Genomic DNA, 12048 nt, shown 5'->3' with positions numbered 1-12048 from the left:
ACTAATCACCATTTTTTAAAATGTAGGCATGCTTAAACAAAAATGTCAGTAAATTAAGATAAATGCAACTTCAACTAAATGAGAGCACAAATCTGGAAATTTATTGTCAAAGGTTTATGAAGGTGGTATTTTGGCCTCTTAGTTCTTAGTTGTATGTACAATTTCTTCCTTTGACTTCAGTGTCTGTGGAAAGGCACAAACAAAATCTGTTTCCAGTTGACTCTTGATAACATCTGATATTAACAGTACTGCTAGGGATTTAACTCTGGCCTGTAGGCACTCGTATAATTATTTAAAATTTCATTTGAATCTGGGGACTGTACTTTTGTCCTCACCCAGTTAACATATATACTTTAGAAGTGTGAGAACCCTTCCTAAGGCTTCTCCTTAATCCTGCCTGCCACTGTCTTTATTCTAGAATCTTCATTATATTCCCCTCACTTTCATTCACTTCCCTAACTCATGGAGTGATTCCTGTCCAAAGATCTTTTTGCCTGCCTGCCAGCTTATGCCCTTGGCTTCCATTTTTGGTAGGTTTGGAACTGCGCCCCACAATCTTAGACCTAGATGGCAGGAATAAGCTGCCCTAGGTGCCATAGTTACAAGAGCTTAAATCAGATTGGAGGCTTCGTTTGTCCCTTTTGGCTTGCTCGCTCTTGATTTGTTCTGTGCGGACAGGTTACAATCTAGCCTGTGTGTACATTGTGGTTGCCTTTGCCTGGGTAAACTAAAAACAACATCCTCGTTTATTTTTGTATAATAATTTATTTTAAAATGAACAAAATGGTTATTCTTAGTATCCAAAGAGAATCTTAAAACAGTCCTACTCTTTGGAAGTATGTGTACTCAAATTTTCATGTAAGTTTGAGAATGCTTTGAGGTCATTTAGATTGTCTTTAAAACTGCTTGGTCTTTACATGAAAAAAAATGTGTTATGACTTTGTGTCATTATTTGAGGTGCTAAGGATTGATGTTGAAGGTTTATTCAGTCTACAGTCAGGTGATACTAAATTTTATTTTGGGATGTTGGCATTTTAGGAAGATTTAAAGTTGAGGTAAAAATCTTTAGCAGACAAAATAGCAAACTCTCCTTATTCGTGTAAAACTTTGAATACTTGTATCCTCTACTATTTTCTTTATTGGTCAGTTAGGCCAGATTACTCCATTCTAAATGAAAATTAAGCACTTTGGCCATTTGTTTTCCCAACAAATGCTAATCAAGTGAAAGAATAAGTATGCCTAATATTAGTGTATCTATTGAATGTTTATGCTGTTTTATACATTTTGTGAATACCACAATTAGGGAAATAAGGATTTAGTAAATTCTTAACCTTTCCATTTTTAATTTAAAATAGATTTAAAAACCTAACATTTACTTTTTTACTTGGATTCTTCATTGTTCTCTTTAAAATACTTTCTTTAAAAAGGTGTAGTTTAAGACTGAGCTCACTGACAACTCTTGATGTGTGAATATAGTTGCTGAGGTTTACAAAAAAGAAATGTTTATTCATATATGACCACTAAGGACTCGCAGTATAAACTTGTTAAACTTGTTTGGTTTAAACAGTAGGTGCATTTTAAGCAGTTTCAAAACTTTCTGTTCAGCACCAATTTTTGTCCATATTCTCTCTGACAGAAAATGTTATTTTGGAGTTTATAGTTGGTAGAGGAAAAAAAGTTAGGTCCCATGAAAAAAACCTGACTTTCATGTTCAGTAACAATGAGTTCTATGCTCAGTAAGTGAGTGTAGAATTTATAACAAAATTTATCCTCAATAAGGAATCTAAATAAAAATCACATTACTTGTACTTTTTGCAAAAGGCATTAGAAAAACTCTGAGAATGAGAGGATTGAAATCTGATTTCAACCAGGTAGTCTAGTTGTTAAGTGTCCAGTCACATTCTATAGTCCTTTGTGAACTTTTTTCTGTTTAGAAGTCTTATTTGTGGAGAAGGGAGTTCAGTTTGTGTAAATACATATATATTTCCTTGTGTAATATAAAGGAGACAGTTACTAGCAAAATTTTAGTTCTACTTTCAAGTTTATTCAATTGCTAGACATCACAGAAATATATTTAAGAATTTATTATAAAGTTCCTCTACAACTTTTAACAGTGAGAGGGTCTATTATGATTTTTTATAAAATCAAATAGCATGACAGAATGTCAATCTTCTACTACTTAAAATGTGTCTCTATTCATGGTGTTTCCATTCAGTGCAGAAAATTATCAAGGCAAGGATAAAAACTACTAATGATTAATGGTTCACTTTTAGCTGACCACCAGAACACCACCTAAAATGGTTTCAGTGACTTTAGAAAAATATCTTGAAGGTTTATGATTGCATCGAATTGAGCCTTTAACCTGGTATCTAAATATCTGCTCTTACATTCTGATTTACCCTTAGGGATTACCTTCTAAGGTTTGGTCACACCAGCAAACTGAAACAGATTTTAATGTAAATAATTTATACTAACATTACTCATCTGTGTAACAGTATTTTAGAAATTTCTGCCTTGTATGTCCACTAGTAGCAATACCGTGTTTGAAGTGTTAACCCAGTCTTTCATGGGTGTGATTAGTTACAAATGTTTATGCTTCTGTTTGCATACTTAGTATCGCTTTATTTGTACAGATAGTTTAACTTGCTTACTTTTGGTTGTGAAAAATAAGCAAACCTCAGTTCTGTATCCAGTGCTTACCTTCAGTAGATTTTTTCACCCTCCAAAACTTGTCATTCACACATTCCCCATTTCTATTAGCGGCAAAATCATTTGTTAAAATCTAATTGTAAGGAAGATTCTGCTTCCGTTATCCTGAAGTAATTGTATCATACTGGAGAGTAATTTCCAAGGAACTAGCCTTTCTTTTCCTTAGTGTCTGTGTGTTCTAAAACTTCTACTGTGTTTATACAATTTAGAAAAGATGTTACATTATTCAGAATAGCAAGACTTACTCAAGTAATTACGTTTGTTTTCTTGGTAGTTTCTTTTTTCTAATTTTTTTTTTTTAATTTTTAACAGTAGTAATTAAACCTATATTTTGTGATTGTTTCCTGGTCTGTGTTTTGAAATTCCTTCCCTTTTCCCTAAGTTCATTGGTGAAGATGTGTTTAGATATTGAATTTGTTTAGACACTGATTTCATTTAAGGCACAATTAATCACATTGGTTGTACTTTCCAGACAAAAAAAAAAACAGAATTGAAAACAATGTGATTATAAATTAATATAATATATAGACACCCTAAAGCTCAAAGTCACAAACATAAATCACAAATGTGCTTTTGACTAAAACATGACCTTTTTAATATTATCTAAGTAACTGCAAATTTCTCTTTAAGGGCATCAGTGCAGCCTTTTTCTTTTTAAAACTATTTTCCCTGGAATTACTTAAATTTTTACCACTCTAAAAATATAAATACCCTACCCTAAGTTTAGAATACAGGAAATGCTAAAAGTGTAAACATTTTGGTTGGTATTTTTTTCATGTATCTATCTTGAGTAGAAAATACAGTTCCAAGTATTTGGCATTATATATGATGAATGAGAGGGGAAAAATGTTTAAAATACTAATTCCCTGACTTACTATAGGAATAAGTTAAGGATTAATTAGAGGTAAAAAGTTTTATCTAAGTTCTTTTGAACTTTATAGTGTAGTATGCCTTCTCATATACTTTATAAAGTATTTTCATTAAAATGCTGTGTTAATGCTACATTTCTTAGGATTAATAATCTACAGTGAGGAGGAGGAGACCTCAGGTAAGGTCTTAGATGTGACAAAAAGTTTCTTGGCCTATTCTTCACAGTTAAGTGTGCACAAACCTTTGATAAAATGTGTTTTCGGGGCTTCCCTGGTGGCACAGTGGTTGAGAGAGTCTGCCTGCCAATGCGGGGGACGCAGGTTCGTGCCCCGGTCCGGGATGATACCACATGCCGCGGAGCGACTGGGCCCTTGAGCTGTGGCGCTGAGCCTGCGCGTCCAGAGCCTGTGCCCCGCAACGGGAGAGGCCACAGCAGTGAGGGGCCCACGTACCACAAAAATAATAATAATAATAATAATAATGTGTTTTCGACTGCACTGGCTTTTCCAATAATGACAGATCTACACTGCTTAGTACCACTTATTAATGCAGATACTGATGAAGTAGGATATTTCTATAATTGATTTTTTAATCATGCAATTTTATGAACATCTAAACGCTAAACAGACGCAAAAGACCAATTTGTAAAACTAGGCCATTTTAATCTTTTTTTTTTTTTTAAACAGTAGAATAAATAGTTTTCTTGATGACTGCAGACATGTAAGGCTGATTGGTAGTATTCAGAAATATCAGAGTAATGGTTTCCTGACTGGTGTGTAGTCTTCAATAATTATAAGGAGTTATTTGTATATATCTGCTGTCAAACCAGTAAGACTGCATTTATGCATCCGTCATTTTCAGGATTGTTGGTAACCTGGGCATATTTTCCTAAGGAAAACAAAACAGAAAGGAGGGATGTTAGCTAATAAAATTTACCTTTAAAGAATACATATAATCTTTGCCCAAATTATTTACCATTACCACTTTTAAGAAAGAAAAAATGGACAGTAGTATAAATGAGATTTTATAAAATGAAATCACTCAAGACCAAGCTTGAGTTCTCCATACAATTTTTATATAAATATTGTTTTTATAAATGGTGGCTAGCTCCATTCTGTTACTATGTTATATTAACAAGCCTTTATGGATTGACCTGAGCATTGCTCCTTTTCCATACAATTCTTACTGGAAAAAGCATCAAGTATTTAACTAAGTTTCAGATCAATTTAACCCATTTTAAAACCGAGGTCAAGGGACTTACCTGGTGGCACAGTGGTTGAGATTCGCCTACCAATGCAGGGGACACGGGTTTGAGCCCTGGTCCAGGAAGATCCCACAGGCCGCAGAGCAACTAAGCCTGTGTGCCACAACTGCTGAGCCCGCGTGTCCCAACTAACGAAGCCCGCACGCCTGGAGCCCGTGCTCCACAACGAGAAGCCACCACAGTGAGTAGCCCCAGCTAACCACAACTAGAGAAAGCCCACCCACAGCAACAAAGACCCAACACAGCCCCAAAATAAATAAATTTATTTTTTAAAAAAACAAACAACCAAGGTCAACTAACATGAAGTATGTGCCAATGACTCATATTGAAGATTCAATCAAGAAGCTATACAGTTTCAAAGAACATTAATGTTTCAAACAACATTAAAGTTTAGAAATATCTGGGTACTGAAAGCAGAAAACTAAGAAAATGAAAAAAGAATTTAAAATTGTTGCATGACATATTTCAGGTTTTAATTATTACTGAAATACTGTGGCTACAATGTTTGCTGTCTGCCTCCCTTCCCCCATTTGTGGTCAGTTTATTTTCTTCCAGTATTTTTCAGTTACAATTACAATTTCCCATCTGCTTTTCTCATACCTTTTTAAATAAAAAGCATCAAAAAAATATCTAGCAATGTAGTAAACCTTACGTAACTGAAACCAGTAAACTAAAGAACTGCATTCATAACTCTCTACAGTGTTCTTCCTAAAGATTTAAATCTGATTCACATCAAGTTTAACTGCATTAAAATTTGCTCTGGGGGCTTCCCTGGTGGCGCAGTGGTTGCGCGTCCGCCTGCCGATGCAGGGGAACCGGGTTCGCGCCCCGGTCTGGGAGGATCCCACATGCTGCGGAGCGGCTGGGCCCGTGAGCCATGGCCGCTGGGCCTGCGCGTCCGGAGTCTGTGCTCCGCAACGGGAGAGGCCACAACAGAGGGAGGCCCGCATACCACAAAAAAAAAAAAAAAAAAAAAAAAATTTGCTCTGTACTTTGTCAACTTAAAAACTTCTATCTTAGGATTATAACATTAGCAGCCCCATATTCAAAATTGTACTTACCCCAAATGACCTTGCCTCCTTGTGTCACTAGGCCCAACTCGCTCACGTTCACCTCAATGACAGTACCTTTGGTAATAACACCCAAAGTTGTATATAGTGGGGATGAGGGATTCTTCTTCACACCAAGTATTGGCAGGCAGAAGGTGGCTTTCAGTTCAGGATGTGTTACGTGGGCCTTCTTAAAACGTAATCCCTAGTAAGTCAAACACAAGAATGTTTTGAGTCGAAAATGTTAATGATGAATATTGATCCTTTTTGCTTATCTTTTCCAATCATCTCCCCACCCCGCCCCAAAAGGATTGAACGTCTAATCTTAAGGCATCGAAGAAAATACTTAGAATTAATTCTACAGACTAAAAACCTGATAGTTACAGGAAAAGTATGTGGGGGAAAAACCCAAACACGTACTTCTGAAAAGTTTTCACCATGGAACAGCTACCTAGCATCATATTAAGATTTTCTCCTGTCCAGTTATCTGTACTTCCTGAGGACTTGTTACATGCCAGGCACTATGCTAGAGCTCACAAACAGCACCATTTAAACATGATAGCCTTACAACTCTCCCTATTTTTTTTAAACGATAAAAACAAGGATCAGCAGGTTAAATAACTTGTTCCCAGGCTAAATAGTGTGAGGATGGAATCAAATTTAAGTATCTTGATTCCAAGTCTATATACTTCAGCCATCTTCCATGATGAAAGATTGTCAGCTTTCTTTGCGTTGATGGTTAATACTGGTCAAAAACTGGAGAGAGCCCAGAGAGATCTGTGTTACAGAGACCAGATTCACCCAGTCACCTAGATACAGTCTTCTGGGGTGAAGGCACTTTAGAAGCCACAACACTTTGCAATGTCTTAAATTTGATTTTTCCCTGTACGGGGGGGAAGGGGGCAAATGACAGTAAATCAAATTCTTAGTAACAGACTCATTAGTCAAGCTTACATAACATTCAGAATGCCATATGATTAATTCACAATAAGAAACGTATCTGCCAAACTACAGAAAGCCTAGAACAGCTTGACTAGTATATTCTCTCCCTGTAGAACTTAAGATTACCAAAATATATTTAGAAGATTATGAATATACAATCAAAATAAGGGGTCCATGATGGAATCCAGGGATGGGTGAACATTTTCTGTAAATAACCATATAGTGAAGCTCTTATTTTAAGCTTTGCAGGCCACATGGTCTCTGTTACAAATACTGTACTCAAACTCTGTAGAAAAAAATAGCCATAGACGATATGTAAATGAACAGGCACGGCTGTGTTCCAATAGAACTTTTTTTTTTTTTTTATAGATGCAGGCTGTTTGACAACATTTTAATTCACTGAAAATTATTCAGGTTGAGAGCTAGAGTAACACTGCCAACTTTCGCCTCTGATTCTTTGTTTTTGTAAGCAGGCTGGTATCCAGTGGGCAGATTAATTCATTCTGTTTAAAGGGATTCTGCAGAAATATATCTTCAATTATATTTGGGGAGGTGGAGAGGAGATTGGTTTTGACCATCACTGCTGTCAACAGAAATTAAAGTCCCATTTTAATATTCTGTCAATGACTGTATACTAAGTATTTTCAAAAGCATTAAGATACTTCCCTTACTAAACTGGAATTAACTCTTAAAACAATTGTACTCATTTTCTAACTGTTCTCAAAGACAAGTGTCAGGCACACAGTACATCACTTGCTCAATGAGTAAAATGACTGTGGAAAATGAAGATTCTAATATGTCATATTTAAAAGTCAAGATTCACTGACAATCTCTGTAATGAAAATCTTTTTCATCTCAAATCTCCTATGAAGCTGAAGACAAGATTCTTGACAGTAGTGGAAGAGTGCTAACCAATTCCATCAATAACTTAAAAGTAACAAAAATAGCCTAAAAACATCTTTCAACCTGTTCTTTTCTATCAGTTTTAGGAATTTCAGGAAACTGTCAAGTACTTTATCCAGTTTAACATGGGAACTGATATTTAAGCCACTGCACTCTAGCAGGGTCTTACCATTGGCCTAATGAATCGTTCATATTTAGGTGGTTTTCGAGTAAAGCCATCACCAACAAAGCAAACTTTAGTAACCATCCTCTTCCAGGCTTTCTTCTTTCTCTTTCCCGTTCGAATAACTTTTAATACTTCTGTTTCTCCCTGGGCACGAACTTTGGGCAGAGGGACTTCCCATTTTCCCTAAAACAGACCACAGTTAAAATGTATATTGTTAGTAAAAGACAATGAGAATAAAAAGTCAAATACTTTTTAGTTGTACGAAGTAGTAGATTCACTTTTTTGTTTAACCAACAACATTTTGGCTCAATTTTTTCCTAGAGATCTGCACTGTCTCCTCACAAGCCTGAAATTAATTGGAACTAGTTAAGTTTACTACTAAATAGTTAATAGGGTAAAACTGGAAGACTGTCTCCACCTTTTTTTTGTTTTTAACATCTTTATTGGAGTATAATTGCTCTACAATGGTGCATTAGCTTCTGCTGTATAACAAAGTGAATCAGCCATACGTATACACATATCCCCATATCCCCTCCCTCTTGCGGCTCCCTCCCTACCCCACCCCTCTAGGTGGTCACAAAGCACCAAGCTGATCTCCCTGTGCTATGCAGCTGCTTCCCACCAGCCAGCCATTCTACATTTGGTAGCGTATATATGTCCATGCCACTCTCTCACCTCGTCCCAGCCCACCACTCCCCCATCCTGTGTCCTCAAGTCCACTCTCCACGTCTGCGTCTTTATTCCTGTCCTGCCCCTAGGTTCTTCAAACCATTTTTTTTTTTAGATTCCAGATATATGTGTTAGCATATGGTATTTGTTTTTCTCTTTCTGACTTACTTCACTCTGTATGACAGTCTCTATGTCCGTCCACCTCACTACAAATAACTCAATTTCATTTCTTTTTATGGCTAATATTCCATTGTATATATGTGCCACATCTTCTTTATCCATTCATTGGTCGATGGACACTTAGGTTGCTTCCACGTCCTGACTATTGTAAACTGTCTCCACCTCTTAACATATCTTTATATTTCTACCTTGAAGGGATTTTTAGATTACATTTACTAGTAAGATGAAATCATCACCCCATATTTTGTACCTCCCTAGAATGCAGATTCTATGAAAAAATGGAAGCAGTGCAAGGCAGTAGAAAGAATTCTGAACCTATCACTAAGGGCATAGGTTCTAGAAGCAACTCTACCATTTCACAGATAAGCGCCTGTGAAGAGTGATTTACAACCTCCTAGATTCCAGTCTCTTCATCTGTAAAATGAAGAGGGGTTAAGTAGATAATCTCTAAAGTTTCTTTTGGTGCTAAAGTTCTACCATTCTAATTTTGATACTTACATATCAAAAAATAAGCAATAAGATTTTAAAAATCCAATCTGGAGACTAAGTTCTTTAAATGCAGATACTGCATATTCTGCTGATACTTAGATTTCTGTCAATCTATCCACAGGTGTTTAAAAATAGTATCTATGTCTTTTTCTCTGCTTTTAGCAGAATTTAACTTAATTTGACACCAAGTACAACCCAGAAGTATTTATTTTTTTTAATTGCTTAATTTTTACCTAAGTCAAATCACTTAGGATGCTTTCCACTATTCTACTTTTTAACCAGTTTTGGCACTGCAGGGCAGCAAAAACAAGAAGCAGTTGTATCCTTCTCCACAACAGCACAACATTAGGAGTTGTCAAGTATAAGAAGCTGTTTTAAATAATTTTTTAAAACCAAAGACACATGGCATTCTAAAAAAATTTTAAATCCTGTTGAATGTTCTCATGGTGAGAAAGCACATTTTTTTTATTACTTAAACATTGCATATAAAATGAAATTTACAAAGACTTCAACATCTAAATAATGGGAATAGTTGGACTTCATTTTTCCATTTAACTGAAGAAACAAACTAAGAACCTCAAATATGTATTTAAGTAATTCTCCTGAACAACGGCAACAAAAATAAAGACTTCAATTTTTATTGCTTACCGCTTTCTCTTTTCGTTTTTGTTTGATCATATTGGAAAGTACTTTAGCTCGAGACTGTCCCTCTCTGTCCAGTAGATATGCAGGTACTGCTCCTTGTGGAGTCTTTTCATCATTCTTCTGTTTGGTGTTCCTTTTTTCATGCATCTTAATACTACCAAGAATGAAAAAGATTCAGGATTATTGGTTTTAATAATTATTACTCAAAAGACTAACTTGGTACAACAAATAAATGATCACTTACGTCTTTTTCATTTGTATTTTCTCAGCATGGCGCTGTTTATGGTAGAGCTTAGCTTTCAGACCAATCATTTTTTTTGCCTTCTTTGAACGTTCATGAGCCTCTCGACCTTCCTTCTTTCTCTTTTTCTCATGGTAATCCAAACGATATCCATAGCGCTTACGGTGTAACTCGATATATTCATTTTGTGGCTATAACAAAATACGGCAAGAAGTGTTACTTTAATTTTTAAAAAATCACTGACAGAATTATCCTAAAATACTTTCTTTTGAGTGGCATATAAAGTATAGAAGGTCCTAGGTCATCCACTGCTCACTTGATTAAATAACTCTTGCACTATTAAGCCTAATCACATGATGTAAGTTAAATAAATTTTGATCCTGAATGATATGAGGCATCAGGATTTACATCTGTAAAAAACAGTGAAAGTTACTGTTCATTGAAGAGAACTGTCCAAAATCCACTGGACCACAAAAGGGACGATCTGATTCTAGGATCTCTCTCTTCTGAACATCGATAATCTGGTCTTTCAATATCATCATAATACTTTTAAAAAATTTAACATTTTACTCAGTTTTGTTGAAGTATAATTTACATATATACAATGAAATGTGCCCTTCTTAAGTGTAGATGTAGAGTTGTAAGTTTTGACAAGCTACACAGCTCTGTAACCACCACAATCAAAATTGAGAATATTTCCAACACCCCAGAAAGTTGCCCTTTGAAGTCAATCCTCTTTTTCCATCTCCAATCTGATATCTATTGTTCTAGTTTTGCCTTTCCCAGAATGAAATGTAAATGGAATCAACAGTATGTAGCCTTTTGCATTTAGCTTCTTTCACTTAGCATAAGGCTTTTGAGATTCTCCTATGTTGTTGCACGTATCCATACTTTATTTCTTTTGACAAGTAGTCATTCTATGGATATACCACCGTTTGTTTATTCATTTACCAGTTGATGGATATTTGGGTTGTTTCCAGTTCTTGGTGAATAAACATTTACATATAAGTCTTTGTGTGGACATATGCCAAACTGTTTTCAAGGTGGCTGTACTATTCTGCGTTTCATGAGCAATGTATGGGATCTCCTTTTAAGTGCCTGTTTTATACACCAATATTGTTTTATTTTAAACACGCGGCCCCAGTCTATTTGTACTTTAAGACTACAAAAATAAAACAACGGTGTAAAGCCAACTCCAGCACGGAGAATAACGCTATGTAACAATCAACAAGGTACTAGGTATCATGTGCGGTGTTTTCAACTGCTATCACATACACCTGGCAGCAACCAAGAAAAAGGTATGTGGAATGCCACTTTGCAGAGAAACAGAGATTAGACATGTAGAAGAAAGACAAAGGGTCTGGCAGTCAGATCTGGGCTATAAGCCCGGCTCTGCAATTCATTAGCTGCTTGGCCGGTGGCAGGGCATACCTTCGGTTTCCTCGGCAGAGATTAGGACTGATACGGAATTAAAGCCTACGGTATACAGTTATCACTAGGCTCTGGTACTGATGGTCACACAACTTTGGGCGAAACCAGGAATTTAACAGAGTGAAACCTGTCTGGCTCCAAAAGCCTGTGCTCGGGCAAATACCCGACTCTATGGCCCGAAACTGAAGTTGTTTTCACTCCTCGGAGCGCACCCCACTCTCATTCCCTCAACTGCACCTCACTTCCGCCTACCACCCCTCACCGCTAACCCCAGCGCCCCTGGGCCCCCAGGCCCCGCAACCTCTGACGCCCTAAGTCGCGAGCTCCCGAGGCGACCTCCTCACCATGGTGACGGCCGCCGAGCCACCGGGTACAGCCGCCGGGACGCGAAGAAGCTTTCAATTTTCTGGTCTTAGAGTCCCACGAGCAGACTCCGCTCCTCCCGCGAAAGGGGGAAAGGGACGCTTGTAACTCGACCGACTCCAGAGAA

At 36.7% G+C, this 12048-nt stretch overlaps 1 protein-coding gene across 1 annotated transcript; it reads right to left on the bottom strand.

The window, feature by feature from the left end:
* Positions 1-4220: 4220 nt before the first annotated feature.
* Positions 4221-12033, bottom strand: NSA2 (NSA2 ribosome biogenesis factor). The gene is made up of 6 exons (XM_007108648.4): positions 11903-12033; positions 10131-10318; positions 9890-10040; positions 7907-8086; positions 5905-6097; positions 4221-4467 (listed from the first exon to the last, which is right to left on the bottom strand). The coding sequence occupies exons 1-6, from the start codon at positions 11903-11905 to the stop codon at positions 4400-4402; spliced, it is 783 nt and encodes a 260-aa protein (XP_007108710.1). The 5' UTR covers positions 11906-12033; the 3' UTR covers positions 4221-4399.
* Positions 12034-12048: the final 15 nt, after the last annotated feature.

The sequence above is a fragment of the Physeter macrocephalus genome, chromosome 8, assembly GCF_002837175.3.
Source record: "Physeter macrocephalus isolate SW-GA chromosome 8, ASM283717v5, whole genome shotgun sequence".
Taxonomy (NCBI): Eukaryota; Metazoa; Chordata; class Mammalia; order Artiodactyla; family Physeteridae; genus Physeter; species Physeter macrocephalus.
Note: the sequence above shows the minus strand (reverse complement) of the source record. Positions and strands in the feature narration are given on the sequence as shown.

Excerpts from the sequence above, each read along its gene's own strand:
- NSA2 (XM_007108648.4), bottom strand. Across the intron at positions 8,087-9,889 it reads AAAAACGAAAAGAGAAAGCG|GGAAAATGGGAAGTCCCTCT; the intron begins GTAAGCAATAAA and ends GGTCTGTTTTAG. Across the intron at positions 4,468-5,904 it reads AGGAGGCAAGGTCATTTGGG|GAAAATATGCCCAGGTTACC; the intron begins GTAAGTACAATT and ends TGTTTTCCTTAG.